The following is a 20,372-nucleotide window of genomic DNA, read 5'->3' as shown; positions in this document are numbered from 1 at the left end:
TTAATAAACCAATTAAGAGTGATAAAGACTGTATTGTTTTATTAATGTTTCTTATTTAAACATACGACTTAAAAAGATGAACCACTTTTTCACTCCACTTTTCGACTATTATTACCAGAATGTTATTCTAAGGTAGGTATTAAATCTTAATGTTAAAAGAAAAAAAAAAACAACATTTCAGTTCTGTCATAATGTAAATAAAATTCTTTATTAACTTTTAACCGTAAAACCTAGTGCTCTCAACTCTTGTACTATAAAATCATCTTTGTATTCATCTATTTTAGAGATCCATTTTTCAGTAGATATGACGTATTGACAATGGCCGCCATACTCAGGTGGTAAGTATTCGGGGTCAATGTGTTTATGAAGAGAACTCATATCATTCCCGTGGAAGTGTAGACGGCTCCAAACAGCTTGAGGTATAAATTGTTTGAATAAATAAAAGATTGAATGGAGAATCCAGTTGTAGTTGATGATGTGCAGACAATGATTCGGCAACGGAAAGGATACCTGAAGAGAAAAAACATAATATAGTTATCATAAAAATTACAAATTAGTTTTTAAATAAACTTTTGAATATTACAGCGCCATCTATGATTACAACGAGAACTAATAACTATTGACAACTAGTGCACAATTAACTGTTTACTACAAGTACCGCTAGATGGCGTTAATCTAAATTATATTTACCCCCATCAATGCTACGATCTGGCCAGCCACGGTCGGTGTTAATTGAGCAATATGTCGCAGGCTCAGACCCTCAAGGTCTACTATGATGGTCACTCCTAATATTTGCAGTTTGGGCTGCATCACAGCTATCTCGTCCATCAATAGCGCGCAGCGGACTACGTCTTCTATCGGTACGGCGTCTGTGTCCCAGCGACCTAGAAAATAAAACCAGTGAGATTAAACAGCTATAATATCTTGCTCTAATTAATCTGTTAACTTAGCAATTATTATAATTATTGCATAGTACAACTATTAGTGGCATGGTGGCCGCATGGATAGTCTGGCGTTATTGCAAAAATGAGGATATGGCGACAATAGTTATAAGAATATCTTCGAGTTGACAAGATGTTGATCACATAACGCAAAGGAGGTTGGTATTGGGAATCTCAATATAATTTATCTTGGTAATCAGAATAACGGTTTTAGTATAGTAATTCGAGTCAATCTTGATAGGTAAGTAGAGAACTGATACGTACCAAATCTCATAAGAATAATTCGTCCATTAGTAGGGCTCTCAGGCAACGTGCCCCCATAAACGTTTTTAACTTTTTGCAAGCCGAAAGCATCGCAGTCATAGAGGTAGGCATTCTGACGGCGAAAGTCTTCGTAGCGCACCATCTGGAAAAAAATAAATTCAAATGTTAAACTAAAAATAGGTAGGATCTGAAATTGGGAACAAATTAACTTCTATCAGACATCAGCTAGACAACAATTTTTGGGACAAGGACTGAAAAAAGTTCGTCGTTTCAATTTATTTGAACAAGATTCTTCCAATCTTATCTGCAGTTGCAATTCTCTCCCACATTTCGGGAGGAAACTCTTGCTTAGTAGAAAGATAATAAAATATTTAAAAGTACATAATGTAGTTGGTTTAATTAAATTTATTCTTAATAAATTATGCTATCTATTTATAAAAACTTCGCCCCAGAACTACAATAAAATTATTAGGCACATTAGAAGCTTTCACACACATGGCGCTACAGTTTCTCCCGAACCGCCATCAAAAATCTCATTTAACGAACACACAAAACAGTATCAGTAAAACATTTGTAGGAAATAGTTCTCCCGTCATTAGGAGCTACAAACTCATTAGGATAGACATTAATGACCGTGGATTATCACGCCGTTTTTCGAAAGCACGTTAAAATTGATGTTGGTTTTGAGCCCGTTTCAAAGGAAAGTGTAAGATCAATAAATTTTTTGTGATAGTGGTAGAAGTCTTTGTAGTCTCAACACAGATTAGCTATCGTATTCTCTTAGTCGTAGTCTCTTATCCTATCCAGAACGACATTATAAATGCGAAAAACAGGTACCTACGTATGTTATACTTTCACGCAAAAACTTGTGAAAGATTTTTTATTTTTGGTACTTTGGTTTAAAACTTGGATTTTACTCGAAGTCGTGTTCAGAATCTAGCACTGGCATTGCGCAATATTGCTAGCTTATATTTTATACACAAAAAAACATTAATAAGCTAATTAAAAATCTAGTTTACTTTATTAATTATTCGTGAGCCTAATTCATTTATTTGTAACTTAAAATGCTAAAGAAATGTATCTATTAATAATTATAATTTGTTTACATAAATATTTATTAATGCTTTTTATAGCTGGCATATTACGAAAATGTGTATTTAAGTAATCAAATATTATGCACTAGCTCAAAATAACTTTATAATGAACAGATATTTTTTGCGATACGCGGCTATGTAGGTATGCGTATGTTTAATAAAATTGAGTCACATATCGATATCGATCAATCGGTTCAACAGTTTAGCCGTAAACGCGTCTAAACCGTATCAAAGGGACGGTTTCGTAGCTCTCTACAACACATATTCGCTGTGTAGGTGAATGTTCGGGAAAAATGCACATCTCACACTCGACATCACTGATTCGGGTTTGTAGTTGGATAAATACTGCCAAACCGAACGTGCCGAATCGAATGCCTTAAAGGCATACTTTCGAATTTATGACATTTAAATTAGGCGTAATGCAACACTGTTTTATATCTATGCTAATTATTGAGGCACTTACTTAGGCAATATTTGAAAGGAGGCTGTAAACGTAGGCCTTCTCGAAAATAATTACTAGATAAAGAGTTATTCGGAGTCTGATTAATGCCGAATCACTAAACCTTTCCTTAAACTCTTAGAAAGAGCATAGACCTACATTACTGACCTCTGACAACTTCTCGTATGATCAGTGAACCTCATTGCACCTTTTTTCTCATTGCTAGTTAATTTATCTATAAGTAACAGGATATTCCAAGAACACTGTATCAGAATAAAAATCTAGTAGATCGTCATCTGCCTTAAATGTGTTTGTAAACTTTCTCCATCTGCGTTATCAATCGTCCTAGATAACTGACAGGTGAACATGAGAGGCGGGCGTGATGCAGTCACGATCGGCTATCATTCACGGTCATTGACACCGATTATATGCCATATGAAGTACTGAGGCACGATGTTTGACGTTTGCTAAATGCCTCGGGATATGGAAACCTATTTATTGGCTTTAGTGTTTTGTATCCTATCTTCTTCTAACCCTGCTATCCTGGTAATGTTTTTATAGTGATAGTTTGTGAATATACTCTTTCAAGATAACTGTTACAGATTTTGATGAAATTTAGCCCGCAAGATAGATAGATTATAACCAGGATACTTTGAGCGCAGGAGATCATGTCACACAGGCAAAGTCGCAGATAGAAATTAGTGATTAGCTTCGAAATTTTGAAGAACTATTAAACTTGCAATATTGCAAGTTAAGAAATAGTTGAGTATTTTGGCATCTTGTTTGTCGTGTATCGCTTCAGGCCTAGGTTTTCGTAATTCTAAAAAAAGATGTCTAGACTCAGAGGTCAGTGAATTAAGTAACTAGGTTGTTTTGTTTTCATTTTCTGTATCCTTCTAATATTTATAAATGCGAAAGTATGTGAAGTAGACGCATGTTACTCTTTCACGAAAAAGCTACTGGACGGATTTTAATGAAGTTTAGCTAGGCTACTTTCTACCCCTGAAAATCTTAAATCGCGAAATATTCAGTAGAAAATAAAGTAAGACTTGTATCTATCTCTTTAATGTATAGCAATCTGAGTTTTAATCGGTAGTGCTAACGGCGGTTAACTAACGCGTTAACTTCATAACGACGTGTTTTTGCCTCAAGCATACTTAAGTGGGCTCTTAAATGTTTTTTTAACTATCACTATTTATTAGATGAACAAACTTCACAACAACAAAATCTCTAACGTAATCATTACAAGTGGATTAACATACTTTTACGCACTCAGATTTTTATTTATTTTACCTTAATATTTAGCTACTAAAGGTTGTTTTTTCATAGTGTTCCTTTAGTACGAAATGAGCCGTCGTAACCATGATTTTTTTAGGTCTCCGTCAATTGAACCTGACCTCAAACAAAGTTGTTTACTCCTATTCTATCTATTATTCAGATACAAAAAGGGCTTATGTATTTTAGAAACCATTTTAGTATACAATAAAATAGGAGGTATACGATATACACACTCTTACCCAAAGCTTATGTTTTATTCATGACATTACTTACTAGTCTATGCGCCAACGCCGGTATGAACCGCCGACATCTTAGGAACCGTAGTAAATATGCGTCATCTAACCGACGTGGGTTGCATTCACCGCGTTCTGACAAACAAACAAACAAAATTTATTGCTTATTTCATATTCAAACACACATCTTATTTGGTTCCGAGCTCTGGATGCTGGAAGATTACAAGATTGCATCAGGTGAGGCTGGTTTGAGATAAATCTACAGATTACAAGTACCAGGGGTGCAGATCTACTGAAGAAGTGGTTACCAAAGTGATCAGTATGGCCGCTAGAAGTTATAATAAACTCAAATATGTACAGGAATTACTTTGTTCTTTAGTTTTCTAGATTTAGAGCTAACAGCTGATTAGTCACGTTTTTCTCATTCAAAATAATTCGAAATACAATATTGAAGTAAGCAAGTCGTAGGCCTTTTCTATGAGATTTTTTAAGAAACTTCCGATTAGTTCCGAAACGCATGACTATTAAAACAAGTAATTAGCTTTGTAAATTAATTTAATTTCGTAAAACCGGAGTTCTGTGTGACCTTGTCAATAATTTACATAATATATTGGTCACAACTACAGCGTGTCTATCCTTGTATCTCATTTGGTACAGCTGTTTTTGTTTTCATCCTTGTTTATTTTGTTTTTATTACGGTTTATTTTAGATTACATCTAGAAAAAAATATTTGTATTAATGATTATGTTAACATGCAAGAATGTTATCTAAATATTTGTTTTTAAATACATATTGATACGACTGATAGTTCAATATATTTTTTAGTTACTTCATGATAAATTACGTTAAATCACGAGTTCGGTTTAACTCTCTCGTGACCAGGGCTACATATCTTGCAAGACGTATCTTAAAAGTTGTTTTTTCTTTGTTTTTTTTAAAAAGACAACTCCCGCACTAAGAATTGCCCTTGTGTCGCGGGGACTTTTACAAACATACAAACAACGGACACAAAGCACAACCAGACCCGAAACAATTATTTGTGGAACGCACAAATAATTGTCCCGTGTGGGAATCGAACCCACGACCTCCCGTTCCAGTGGTATCGGCGTGGCGGCCTAAACCACTGCGCCACGGTGGCAGTTATATGTTTCAAAAACAAAATTACAGTCACATATTAAGATACATACGCTTCTCGCAATAAAATCCGTCTGTTTGTAATAACGTTGACAATAACAAGCTTTCATTACTGGTTGAGCAATGGCTAAAGAAATTACCATTGTTTATGTGTGGAGTAACACATAACGCCATGTGTAGGACGTGTGTGAGATGATTGTTTACTTATGGCAACATTTTTAAAGCTATTTAGAGGCCAAATTGCTAAACCACTCGTTAAAATAATAACGGAGTTAGTATTTTTTGTTGCTCAAAATCGAAATTGTTTCTCATTTTAGGATTCTTTCAGTTACAAAATCTTAACAAATGAGTATGAGACAGTCTTCCTGCATTAAGTTTAGACTTAAGCAAGCAGTTATGTAGCAGCAAGTTGAATACTGACCGTACATTGGGTTCTTACTTCTTCTACCTCTTAATTGCTAGATCCTATTACACAAGATTTCATTTTTCCATAACTATCTCATTGCTGATCAAGCAAGGTCAAGGTCAAGGTCTCGTTAAGAATTGAGTCCTAAGGATACTAATTTACTATTATTTTTTGAACTTATTCCCTGTTAAGTCTTAGCAGAAATATATCTAAAATTCAAATCTTTGGCGATAATGACGATATTTACTATTTCCCCTAAAACTTATATTTTGTCAACAGTATTCTAGTCAGTTGAAAGCAGTAAGAAATCTTGAATAATGGTTTCTTTTGTAAGCAACTTTTTATTCAGGTCCTACCTTGTATCATTCGTCGCAACTCCTCAATAGTCTTGCTCCTGGTATCAGGGTCTTCATTGCAGATGATTCTGGCATACTCCTCAAACTCTGGGTCCTCATACCGACTGACTTCGGCTTGAAACGCTATGTCGAGGAAGGGCATGTTCCAATGCTCTTTAGACCCCTGCAACAAAAGTTAAGGAGTTCTCAACCGTTTTTTTTTCATCTTTTATTAACCCATTACTGTCCCACTGCAGTGCAAGGGTCTCCTCCCAAACGAAAGCGAAGATAACGTTGAAATATTAATATCAAGGTTATGTACTTATCTTTTTTTTTATTTGATTAAAACGTTGTGCACCGCATAGCAATAAAGGTGTATCAGTGGATATGTAAGGATAATAGCCACATTACGATACCTCTTAGAATTCCTAACAGATTGCTTGAAACGATTTATAGATACGTATATGTATTAATATGTTAGATTTCTGTCATATGGTTTTCTCGTAAAGTTTTCCTTATAAGTCTTAAGTCAGTATAATAATTTCTAAGACTCACAGACCTTTGTTTTGGACTTTAGCACACAAAACTTATCAGATCACGTCATTTGTTCCAACAAGAAAATCGCGTGGGTCTAATTCTCTGTCGTTAATCTAGCAATATGGCCTATCGCCGCTATATTTTATTTGTTCGACACCGCAAACGAGTTCTAGGTATAAAAAATTTCAAACAAGTTCAAATGCTCTTAATAAAAGACTCACCGACCATCACCGGCCCCCAAATCTAACGGTCAGTGTTACCGGTTACTTTCTACAATCTATTGTACTTTTACATTGCGCTTGATTATAACCTCTTCGTAAGTGATGGTGCCCTGGTAAGTGGAGGAACTACTCTCACCAAAATCATTCAATCAAAACTTGTCTAGCTCGCCCCCTCACTATTTCGGTGGTTCAAGCAATGGTTGACGAGTTTTGATTCCAGTGTAAAGTATCAAGCAAAGCGTTGTATTAGCAGCAAATATAATTAACTAAGCTTTTACCCGCTACTTAGTCCGCCACCTGAATTTTCCCATGGAAATGCGTCATTTTCTCGGGGTAAAAAGTACCCTATGTCCTTTCTCGGGTATCAAAATATCTCCATACCAAATTTCAAGCAAATTGGTTCAGTAGTTTAGGCGTGATTGAGTAACAGGCAGACAGGCAGACAGAGTTACTTTCGCATTTATAATATTAGTATGGATCATGGATATGGATTATAGTAAGGAGCCTGGTAAATTATGTTACCTATGTTTGTCCAAATTGTTACAGTCCTGTATTAGATTGAATGAAAAGAAAAGACCTACTTACGTGGTTAACAAATAATAAATTAAAGACAGCTCTGCAAACACTTAAGAAGTGAAGTAAGTAATCATCAGCATATTTAAGCAGAATTAAGTCATTGCAATGTCAACAGAATAACCTATTACGTACATGCATTTGCATATTTTTAGCTTAACTCTTGACTAAACAATTCGTTGTATAAGAGATAGCAGACATTTATCTGAGTTTGTTGGTGCACTTTTGATTTTACAACTTTGGGTGTGTACAATATATTATCATGCTATCTATTAGTATGTTTTTCAGTTGTCTGGTTACCATAGTACAAGCTCTGCTTAGTTTGGAATCAGATGACCGTGTGTGAGTTGTCCAAAAATATTTATTTATTCTTGACTAGCTGACCCGCGCAACTTCGCTTGCGTCCAATAAGAGAGAATGGGTGAAATTTTTCCCCGTTTTTGTAACATTAAGTACTGGTACTCTGCTCCTTTTGGTCGTAGCGTGATGATATATAGCCTATGTCCTTTCTCGGGTATCAAAATATATCCATACCAAATTTCATGCAAATTGGTTCAGTAGTTTAGGCGTGATTGAGTAGCAGACAGACAGACAGAGTTACTTTCGCATTTATAATATTAGTATGGATAAGTTTGAAATGTTCTACTAGTTTTATCTGTATAGTACGAACTGCATGACAAGTATAGATAATAACACAATTTACTGCCATTACAAGTAAATGTAGAATGATTGAATAAACAAACTACTCAGGATAAACTTTTAGTTACAACATTTCTCATTTTACATGATGTGAAAAGGTGATCAAATTTTTTCCGTTAATATACATGTTTAATTTTATTTATTTCGTCTTTATAACACGAATTTTGATCGTCTTCAGTTTAGAATCAATGGCTTTTTCAGTATTTTTTGAATGTATAAGTTTCTCTATGAGGCCGACATAGCCTTGTTCGCAAAAGGCCTAGCCAATTTGATTATAAGCAAAAAAACTACTCGGTATTTCATTTGGTAGGTACCTATGTATCAAATTTTGGCGTTAGCAGAGATAGATCATCGTGTATTACATAACACTGCTACGTATATAAAGTTGTTATTTATATTGTAAGAAGTATTTACGTAAGTACGGGATGTTGCTTACATTTCAACATATTTTTTGTACAATGACATTGTGAATGTTGTACAGAGATCCGCTTACTACTAGCTCGTTAAATATTATTACCTGACTTGTGTTCTTGGACGTATTGTTGCTAATTCAAAATCGAAATCAAATCATTTATTCATTTAGGTCAAATGCTGACTTATGATAGTCAGTAATACAGAGAGTGAATTTACCGCCAGTTCAATTGAAAATGCCTGTCTCCGTGGCGCAGTGGTTTAGGTCGCCACGCCGCCGCTACCATTGCGTCGGGAGGTTGATTACCACACGGAACAATTATTATTTGTGCGATCCACAAATAATTGTTTCGGGTCTGGTTGTATTTTGTGTCCGTTGTTTGTATGTTTATAAAAGCGACACAAGAGCAATTTATAGTGTGAGAGTTGCCTTTTTTAAAAGAAGAAAGAAGATAAATAGAAAATTGGTAACAAGCCCGGCTATAGGCACGCGCTCTGTTACACAGGACTTACATCGTTAATGGCGAAACGCGGGTGTATTTCTTACTACTAACTCTGCCTACATCTTCGGGTATTACAGACGTGATATTATGCATGTATTATGTACTAATTGTTTTTTTAAATTTATGCGACATGCGTATGGCCAGAACTCTGTTATCTATAAAAGTCAACGAGGTCAGGGTTCACTTAACCCAAATAGTTCGCAAACGAAATGATAAACATCTTTTTTACTCTGGGTTGGTATCCACATTCAGCATTCCAAAATTATGGATGGATGAATTAATAGAAGTTTTAAATGGCTAATAATTAGTTTTGATAGAAAACACAAATTACATACTCCTATCCAATCATTTAGTAAGTAGAGATTGTATGTAGAGCCACTTTTCTATACGGTTCTGCTTTGCGGCTTTGTAGTACGATTTTAATCAGCGAACTCTCAGACACACCATCAATCACTTATGACGCCCTGGTAAGATCTATGGTGTGGTGAATCGATTTATTTATAAATATTTATTTGTAGCCTAGAGCTATAACAGTTTTGATTAAGTTGTTAGAATTGATTGATAAAAGCTTTAAAATAATAATTAAATTTACATATATTATACATAAAAATCTTCACGCCTTACGCTTATGGACCGCTCGGTAATAAACGCCAATTTTATTTATTCGCGCTACTACTTTTATAAAGTGCTAATTTTTCTTAATGCTTACATTGGTCGCAAACGTAAATGGTAAATAGTGTAGGTTTTTGAGGTCAAAATAAGGTACTTTTTCTATAGCACAGTGACAAAGAGGTAATGAATGGGCATAAAACTATAGGTAAGCGGTTTACAGTAATCCTATGGTAGTGTACGGTAGTTTAACCCAGTAGCCGCTTGACAGCATGTCAAATTAGATGTGGTAATTAACTGCACGAGATAATTACCACTTCCATTCAGTGAAGCCCTAGTACCTTATTAAGCGTTTACTTGGACAAAATGTCGTTCTAAATGTTTGTATGATTGATTTCGACTTAGTGAACATATTTTTTTACATGTAGGAAACAAATTACATACGCAATTTCTTTCAGAATTTCTTCTACAAAATCTCTACTGATAGTATTTTGATATATCTAACTTAAGTCATCAACCTACGAGAGGATTGAGGTACTTTAATTACTTAGGCATAGGTATATTATGTATATCTACCTAAGTAAATAAATATTAGTACAATAAAACCATTGCTAAAGTTATTTTGATCGTAATAAAACTATGCTATGTACGTGCCAAAATGAACTATACATGCAATGACGCCATCCAACGTCAGCATAGTATACCAAAAAACCAGTCTTATATCATAAACCTAAGTTTATCTCATTATCTATCGCAAAAAGAAACAAATAACAAATTACTTTATAAAAACAACAGTAATTTGTTTAGTATATTACGTAGAGTAATCTCGTAAACTAGGTTCAGTTAGTTAAACCACCTAGATTTGAGCTAGTACTATCATTACAGCTTGTTATGTAACTTAAAGTTATTTTCTTACCTACACGTGTATTTACTCAATTTCGAAATTCATTTTACTGTGTACAAAAACTGTTTTATGATTACGTGTGTTCGTAATTATTTTGGCTTTCTATTTTCGTGTTGCTGGTTAAAGAATGAGTAAAAATATGTTTCAAAGAATACTTGGTTATTAGATAAAGTTTCGCTCTAGAAATAATTGTTTAAGGCGCTTAGAATTGGACTTAAAGAGAAATAGTATGCTATTTCAAAAAAATCATCGTGATGTAACCTTGCGTACCTGAGAGTTCTATATCGCAGTTTTTGCAGAAATGCTAAGTCCTCAACCTGTACTTGGTGAGCGTGGTGGACTCTAGGTACTTAGGTAGTGTTGCCAGGTGGCCAGGATTTCCGGGCATGTCCCGGAATTTTGCGTGTTGTCTCGTGTCCAGTAATTGTACTGCCGTGTCCAGGAATGAAGAATTACTAGTTTTTCACAAAGTTACGATACTAAGTCTGCAAAAGTCAAACTAATAACCTTTTTTTTGCTCATTCCTACTTATCATAGTCGTGGCCCTAGAAATGTCCTGGAAATAATCAGCCCTTTCTTAATCCTGGGAGATCTTTGCCCAGCAGTCGGACATTAATGGGTTGAATGTAAAATAATCTGTATATAAAACAATTATTAAACTCATTGCACATATATAAAGCTATTTTAACACTCATTTTATAACCAATTAACATAGTAATAATATACATAATTTAATTGTGCCAGCGTTAATTCACATAATAGTGCGTTTATAAAGGTTAACCTTTTAAACCTACTAGTTAACTATACCTTTAGTGGCGTGAAGGTGTGAAATTCATTTTGTCATTAGGCTTCACTGTACAATTCTGAAAATTAATTCATTTTTATTTATGCATATCGTCATACAGGACCACAGGCTACAAGTATTTGGTTGACTAAAGAAAAAAATAATACTGCTGCTTATAGGTTTGTAGCTATATTCCATGGTTTTGTAAAGTTGAAAATTTCCTGTTACTTTTTGTGAAGTCAAAGGTAATCTAAACATAGTAAAGTTATTAAAAAACTTTTTATAGCGATTTAGCTATGTGCGTATTAACCAAACGAGTATTTGGGTAATGAGCAAAAAGATGTTGCTTTTTGTTGTTTAAAGATGTATAGACGTAGTGTTTCGTTGTTCTTTCCTGTTATCTACCACACAATGTGATATTATGTATCATTTACATATTATTATAGTAGTAGCTAATCTAGCATTATAAGTGAGCTGGGTGATGTAAGGGCCAGTTTCAATAATTATGAAGAATTATCAGATAACCTATGCACTAAATAAAGTGGCAGTAAATGTTTGAAAACCCTGTCAAAATTCAATCTCATAAAGCTTCCTCATACTTATCCAAAAGTTGTGAAAGCGGTCACAAGAGCTATTTTTTTTTATAAATAAGTTAATTACTTCGTTTTGAATAAGTTTAAAATAAGAAACGCTAGAGCACTAGCACAATAAAAGTCATAACTATATGAAAAACTATACAGTACTCAATACGATGCTATTTATCATAACAGAGCATTATTAGCTGCTGAATACAATAAAAATATGCAAAAAATATTCAAGCATGTCACCGGAATTGATAAAACAGTTATGCGATAATATAATTTAAATATTATTCATATTAATGCACGAGTGTGTCGGTAATACAAAACATTCATTTAGAACATAAATTACAAGTAATCTGACCTATAAATAAATAACGATAATTTACGATTAATGAATTTTGATCGAGTCATATCAAATTATCTTAAATTGTAGAAGATTACTTGTTCAGAGGAAAACAACGGTCGTTTTACGATATTATCATTTTTAGATAGCCCTACAGATTGGGTTATGGTAATAGTCAACATTTTCAAACCACTTGGTCTTATACAGGAATCGAGGAAGAGTTCTTCATAGACAGTTGTTATGCCTTCTCTCTGGTTTTAAGCTTGTGAATGGTTATTAAAGAACAATGACATAATGTCAATTAATGCTGCAGAGATTTTCAGCAGTTCTAGTCAAATTTTGACGTACAATACTACAAAATCAATTCAAAAGATCGATTGATTTTCGACAAGCAACTTTCTCCAAGTCAAATTCAAGTAGGTAACATTGAAGCATTTCTTCCATCTTACATTATCGTAATTTCTATAGACAGTTGACACTTACTCGTTAAGAGTGTATCTTAATAACACGTGTGTTATGTGGTAATGTGAAGAGCAAACGTTTTTTACGGATAGGTGAAATCTATGAACTGCCTGTGTGTGTGGTCTGGGCGGTGGTGTTTATTGCTGATTACGAAGTCTCGGATTTGATTGCCGATTCGAGCAAAGTGTTATTGGTATTTCTATGTTAAAATATAATTTTTGAAATAGTAGTTAATAACGTGCCTGGTTTATGGCAATAGGCTCGCGGCCTATTAAATGGTAACTAACATTGTAAAGGGCGAAACGTGGGTGTATTTTATACACCTCTGCCTACTCGGTTATATATAACAGTAATATTCTAAATATTCAAAGAATTTGGCCTTCAATCAACTAATTTTTACTTTAGTACAAATATTTCAAAGCCTCTTTTTCTTTCTTTTAGTGGACTTCTTTATACAGGCAAGTGAAACTAAAACTCGTGAAAACGTACCTACTCTTTTCGGTATAAAGCGAAAGTGTCAAAGAAATTGTGTGAAATTCTAAACTACTCTTACAACTTACATTGTGGTCAGAAAGTAGTGCTCGCGATCTTTATTGGGTCGAATAAAACCACAACGCATGTATTTACTTCAAGCAACATATTTTTTAACTATAACTATTATACAATAACTATAACTATAAATAAGTATAATATATTTTAAGTATAGGTAAAGCAGTTTGAAAACTTAAACTTAACAATGATTCAAATAAAATTGGATATTTCTACTCAGCCAATCTAACGACTTACCTATTCTAGACTATTCATGAAACCTTAATAGTGGTCTTTCCATCCAGTACATAAAACGACGTCTTTTTCTCATAGGGGTAGGTAAAGGCCAAGTAACGTCAAATTATAGCACTCCTACAAACTTCTTTCGTTTCATTCATTCATCTATTGACCGCTAGGTACAAGCATCATTATTACGCATCCGACCTTTTGAAGAATGTCACCGATACGCTTTGTGCATACATAGATCATATCGGTGATGTTCTTTAACAAGGATATCCTAGGAAATATACTTAGGTATCCTCTTTTCGCATTCTCATTGCAAAGAAATAAAAAATCTAGTCCTTTAATGTCCCACTTTGCAGGGTCTCTCGTAATGAGGGAGAGTTAAGGCCTTGAGTCCACTACGCTGGCCAAGTGCGGGTTAGGGAGTTGGCCAACATTGCTACTACACGAACTCATAAAACATGTATCAGAATTAGTACAAACCGTCGGTATGGCTTTAAACGCGTGACAGACAGACTAACAGTTACACTTACAAACATAATATCACGACTATTAGACCCGAAGGTGTAGGCGTAAGTGAAGGCGTAAGAAAAATACCCACGTTTTGCCATTAACAATATTAGTTCCTTTAAATAGGAGGCGATCCTATTGCCATTTACCGGGAATATTACAAAACTCTGGGCTATTATTGAGGGAATATTGCAATATACTCGTTAAGAAAAAAGACGAATAGTATGATTGCCCGTCCCGGGAATCGAAGCCGAGATTTTATGATCAGTAGTCGGACACTACCGACCGCGCCACAGAGACACTCCATACATTAGTATGAATGGATTCTAATTAGATTTGTATTAAAGACTAATGAACTGCCTCCTCATTGTAATTTAAATTTTATTTAGTAACATTAACAAGTTAATAAAAAGCAAATAAGTTAAATATCTACATTATTTATAAGTAATCCTTGAAATTGTTTTGCTTGTCTATCTTGATGTAAGTAGGTTGTGAAATTAACAGAATGCCTAAATCATTAATTATTATGTTACGAAATGTTATTTGTTTGTTAGAAATTAATTAGGTGTAGTAGTAGACTACTTTTGTAGTAGACTATTTTGATATAATATTTTAAATATTAAACAGATACAATCACAAAGATTTAGAAAAATCCTTATTTAATCTAAGTAAATGCTAAAGTCTGATTGACTGTCATGCTTTCAGGACTAAGCTGATAAATAGTTTTTGGCGAAATTTATCAAATGGATAGTTCAAGACCCGATGTCGATTACCTTTATCTCAAAAATCGAAAAAAGTGTGTAAAGATACCAAACAAGCATAAATACCAAGTAGGTTTAATTCTATTTCAAAGAATTCAGACACAGGAAAGAACACATCTCATCAAAATTAATTATGTGTGAAATTAATTAAACTCAAAAACCACTTTATGATAGAATTTACAGTTAATAAAACCGTCTAATTAGTAATTACACAAAGTATGTAGATCACAGTTAGAATAAAAATGAAGATTAGTGCTTTATAATTAGCGTTACGAAAAATAACTATCTAGAAGTCTTGAGTTGGTAAAATCTTGGACCAACTGCGTGCTGTTCAGATGATAGACAAAACGAGTTGCTTTCGCAATTATAATAAGTTATCTTCATAGTCTAAAAGGTAGTTAAGACTGTTTTTGATTTGCCGAAATGTTCTCCGTAAAAGCTCAGAGTATGATATTGTATACAGCAATTGCCTCGACCCTTATTGAATACACTAATTTGCAAATTGTATTTATTACATTTAGCAAGTCGAAGTTTTACGGAATACTTACAACTTCGCCCACTCCATATCTTTATAGGTATATATTATTCTTCTGTAAGTGTGTATGTCACTGAACTTCTCTTAAACGACTGGACCGATTTTGATGAAATTTTTTGCGTGTGTTCAAGGGGATCTGAGAATGATTTAGATTCACAATTTTGTCTGCTGGACCTAGTTTTTTGAATTTTTCTTACAAATTAAAGACGAGTAGACAGGACAACGTCTGTCGGGTCCGCTTGTAATAATATAAAAAGCTTTGTGGTATAAATAAAATAATTACTCTGCCAGATTCTATCCAATTAGGATGAGCAGTTGTGTCAATATTTAACAAACATACTCTATAGCAGTTACAAATAGCGAAGGAAGTAAAGATTATCGCCCTGCAACATTGTAACTAATTATATCAACAAAGTTTACTATTCACTACAAAGTTGAAGCTTGCTCACTGCAACGGTAAGTTCAAAGCCCTACAGCTGCCAAGGTTACATCCACCGCTTACGTTCACTCTATTACCGTGTATAGGGAATGTGCATTACGATATAAATATCTGGAACATACGAAATATAAGCAAGTTCTTGAGATTCAAGTAGTCGTTTGAAAGTTTCGAGGCTTATAAATGTTGTTACTCAATTTAGCTGAACCTAATTACAAATTAAGCTAAGGTGACATATCTATATTCAAATACCTGTTAAGCTCTTACGGCTAAACTGTGATAAAAATTTTAGCATGGCGGACTTTCAACATATTTTTTTTTCTCTTTCCTGACCCACAGCTTGGTACGGGTCTTCTCTCGAACGAGGGAGGAGTTTGCCTTGAGTACACCACGCTGGCAAAGTACGGTTTAGGGACTTTGTATGCCTTCAAGAAATGTGTTGAAGAACTTTCAGGCATGCATGACGATGTGGTAATTTAAAGTAGTTGACATCCATTGCCCAAACATTTTTAATACCATGAAAAGCGCCGACTATGTATGAGGTCTACTGCTCCAAATATGTATGGAGTATTTTTACCTACATTAGAATCTATACCAAACAAGTTTATTTCTGGTCCCATCCATCACAAATCAAGAGCACCTGTAAGATTGATTAATCGGTGTTGTTTTGATTTACGAGTACATACGATTACAATTATAATAGTGTGTGGTTATTATTGGAATATAAAGATTTATGTCCAAAGTTTTGCGTTATAAGAAACCGCATTCTGTTCCTTTGCTTCCTTCCGTCCTTAATTTCCTTGGAGAATTCAAAATAATACAATGAAAGAGAGTGAGAATTCCTATCTATTAATTTATTATCTAGAAGTATTTAACTGTAACTGTATTAATTAATGTACTAATATTATTCACTAAAATACAAAATTAAGGTATTCAAAAATATACGGAAATATTAAAATCTAACTCCAGGTAATAAAATATTAAATTTTCCTGGTGAATTATCTCAATGATTAATCAGAATGATACCAGGATGACAGTAAACATAAGAGGTATTTAATGCCGTCCATTATCCGCAAAGCGTTATCCGTATAGCCCACGTTTCTACTGCCAGAGTACATGGCCTGAATCCTTTCCCATCAAAGCAGTTGCATCGTAAAACCTCCTTTAGTTCTATTCAGTTTTAGTACTCGGTTGGGAATCAGGGAATCACATTTAGGTAAAAGTTTTCTGTTTGATAATGTAGCTATTTCGTCTCCGGAAATTTATTTATCAATGGAAACAAAAAATATACTTATTTCAGAAGAAAATTGGTTCGGTCATAATCAACGGCAGCTAGCCAAATGCTTTTTTTTTCACAAAGACAACTCTCGCACTTATAAATTATTCTTGTGTCACGGGACTTTTACAAACATGCAAACAACGGGCACAAAATGCAACCAGACCCAAAACAACTAACTGTGAATTATTACACAAATATTTGTTCCGTATGGAAATGGTAACCACGACCTCCCGAAGTCCCGACACAGTGGTAGTGCATGGCGACCACCTTAATCACTAGGCCACAGCTGGTTGGATCGTTTTAAAAACTGCTTGAAAAACGACATTATAGTTGGTTTTCTTACAACGTTTTCCTTTCCCGTTATAAAGGGTGTTTTAATAAATATCAAATACCTACGCACTTCGACTTCTAAAAGTCAAAGGTGTGAACAACATACTGCGTAGGAGGTGAATGTCTATACCACAGTTTGTCTGCTTCGTTCATTAATTTTATAGGGAATCTCTCATTAATAGTTGTGATATAACGCTACGTAACCGAACCCGGAAACAAACCCAACACCGTGCACTTGCTATGATGTCTTTAATGCAGTTTCTCATCAACAATTAATTTATCTTACTATATAACTTAAAAGTCGTTATTAAAACTACGTATTGGCTACTGGAGAAAAACCCGAAATCTACGATACTATCGAAAAACTATCGAAAATAAAGCTAATCGGATTAATTCCAATAGCTTCTAATATACTACTATTAATACTAATATAAATGCGAAAGTAATTTTGTTTATTTCTTTTTCATGCTCAAACAGAACCGATTTTGATTAATTTTGTACTTTTGTACGAATATAGTTTTAGACCCGAGAAAGGACATAGGACAACTTTTATACCGGAAATCCCAGAAGACAGGAATTATGATGATAATAAGCCTTATTATAGGTAATCCACGTGAGTCATGGGCAAGTGCTAGTTAAAGATAAGTTATTGAAAACGGCCATTAGTAGTCGTAGCTTACGGTTAAAGAAGGTTCTAACTTAATTTGGTACACCTTTCACCAAGTAAATAAATAAAATTAATGATAAACAGCTTCCTCTCAATAATGTTTGTTTCACAACCTTGATTCTAAAATATTTTAATTGCGTTAGGGAATGTGAATGCCTATTTTCGTCAATGACATTTATTAAACAGTTAATTAAACAGCTGAGATTGCTTTGGTACTGACTGTAATGGACATTGGGAAAATAATTAGGTTCCAACACTACAGGCACTGAATAAATAAATTTACCTAGACGAAACTATTTTTTCGAATAATATTATAATGCAACGGGTCTTATACGCGATGGAAAATTTAAAGGTTAGGATACCTTATTTGCTGCCTAACCTTTAAATTTTCAATCGTGAATAAGACCCGTTGCATTATAATATTATGTGTAGGTACCTACTAGTCGCGAGGGTTTAAAAACGTTACGGAAAATTAAATTAATCACATTATTAAAAGTAGTCTCGTTACTTTGCGATTCAAAATTGTTTTAAAGAAATAACAAACTTTATCAAAATAATGTCCATCTCAAATATTCGTGTTACTATTGTTTCTAAATCCTAAAACATATCAATTGAACAAGTGATCCCATACCCTATAACGTGTTTGCATTATAATTGACCATATTCTTTACTCTTTTTATGGTCTTAAGTTTTAAGTCTAGATTCACGATAAAGCCTATCTATATTGTCTTCATGTGACCTCCAACTGTATTGCAAGTACGTGCAATACTTAGCTAGATTGTTTTTATAAAGATCTCAGCAGATATTACTTATGTTGCTTAATATCCCATTTAGCTATAAACTTTATTACAACAATATGCTAGTTAAGTGCAGGTAATTTAGATATAATTACAGCGTCGACTTTAAACAAAAATGTAGATTTAACATGAAATGACGAGAAAATAAACCAAAACATAAAGATGTGCTGAAAATTTTAAGGTTATCTGTCACAAAAACTAAGTAATTCGATGTCTGAAATTTCAAGTCTTAACCGAAGGCTTTCCACAACAGCGCAAGGATATGCTCTAAGTAACCATGCCTTTAATCATTCATACCAATATGGTACCGCAAAACTTTAACGCAAGTGACTGTCTCCTAAATTAGAGTTAATTTGAAAGTACGATAACAAAACAAAAGTGGTTCAAATATATAAAAAAGTAACATGCCTGAGAAAAGAGAAAAATAATAAACAAATACCGTCGAAACACAAAAAAATGCGCCTTAACACAAAATCTAAATAAACAAAACCATACTCACTGTTCAATAAAAGATCAATCCAAAATCACTACACATCACTTCAAATAAACTACCATTATTAACTAATTAACTTATATAAAAGAAAACTAAATGAAAGCTTTAAAATAAATAGAAGAAAGAAAACATAGGCACGTCCGTTACGCGTGGCGGTCAATCGTTTAATGGGCCTTCTTGATCCGAAACTATCGTGTTTTGATGCGCCTGCGCCGGTCGCTGAGAATAGAATAAGTCTGAACCATTTATGTAATTTAAATTATAAATGGATGTAATTTTATCTATATAAGTATGTGTTTAGAAGTAAATAGTAACAGTTCAGCTTTGTTTAATTTGGAATCTGATGACTATGTGTAAGAAATGTCCAAAATATTTATTTATTTACTACTGGACTGGCCCGAGTTTAATTCGGGCCGAATGAAATTCTACTCTGTTGATTCTGTTCCCGAAAGAATTCTGATCCCATCGATCCCATGCAAACCTTGTCCCGGTAGCTACAGACATATTAAAAAAAAAACAATTTTGTTCAGGTCTTCAAAAGTTATGCGCATACATACCCTTGCCCAGGAGTGGGACAATGATGGGTTAAAAATACACAGTCCCAATAGTCGTAAGTGAGATTCAGTTTAATAAACTTTTACGTAACTTGGATCTTTATCTGTCTGAAACTGGTTTTTTTATAATGTTTTGGACATAAAACTGTTACGTTTACGCGAATGTAACATTAAAGTTAAACTTTTTACTGATTTTATCATGAGACCGTTTCTTATGTACTTGATTTTGGAAAACGTGACATCTTGTAAAAGCCTGAAGTGTGAGAATGAATAAAAAAAAAATAATAAGATTTGAGCAATTGATTAAAGAGAATGTGAATTAACAACAGTTCAACTACCGCTTAATACGCAGTCTCACCGGATGCAGCTGAGTACCAGTATTTACATGGAGCGCCTGCCTATCTGACCTCCACAACCCAGTTACCTGGGTTATAACACGGCACCCCTCGGTAAGACTGGCTAAATAAGTATAGACAAATGATCTGATA

The 20,372-nt window shown here is 34.0% G+C and overlaps 1 protein-coding gene across 1 annotated transcript; it reads right to left on the bottom strand.

Annotated features, from left to right (window-relative positions):
• Positions 1-181: 181 nt before the first annotated feature.
• LOC142978767 (alpha-tocopherol transfer protein-like) lies at positions 182-19,522 on the bottom strand. Its single transcript, XM_076123325.1, has 6 exons — positions 19,337-19,522; positions 6,146-6,308; positions 4,290-4,384; positions 1,206-1,347; positions 691-884; positions 182-510 (listed from the first exon to the last, which is right to left on the bottom strand). The coding sequence occupies exons 2-6, from the start codon at positions 6,285-6,287 to the stop codon at positions 211-213; spliced, it is 873 nt and encodes a 290-aa protein (XP_075979440.1). The 5' UTR covers positions 6,288-6,308; positions 19,337-19,522; the 3' UTR covers positions 182-210.
• Positions 19,523-20,372: the final 850 nt, after the last annotated feature.

This window comes from Anticarsia gemmatalis, chromosome 15 (assembly GCF_050436995.1).
Source record: "Anticarsia gemmatalis isolate Benzon Research Colony breed Stoneville strain chromosome 15, ilAntGemm2 primary, whole genome shotgun sequence".
NCBI classification, from domain to species: domain Eukaryota; kingdom Metazoa; phylum Arthropoda; class Insecta; order Lepidoptera; family Erebidae; genus Anticarsia; species Anticarsia gemmatalis.
Note: the sequence above shows the minus strand (reverse complement) of the source record. Positions and strands in the feature narration are given on the sequence as shown.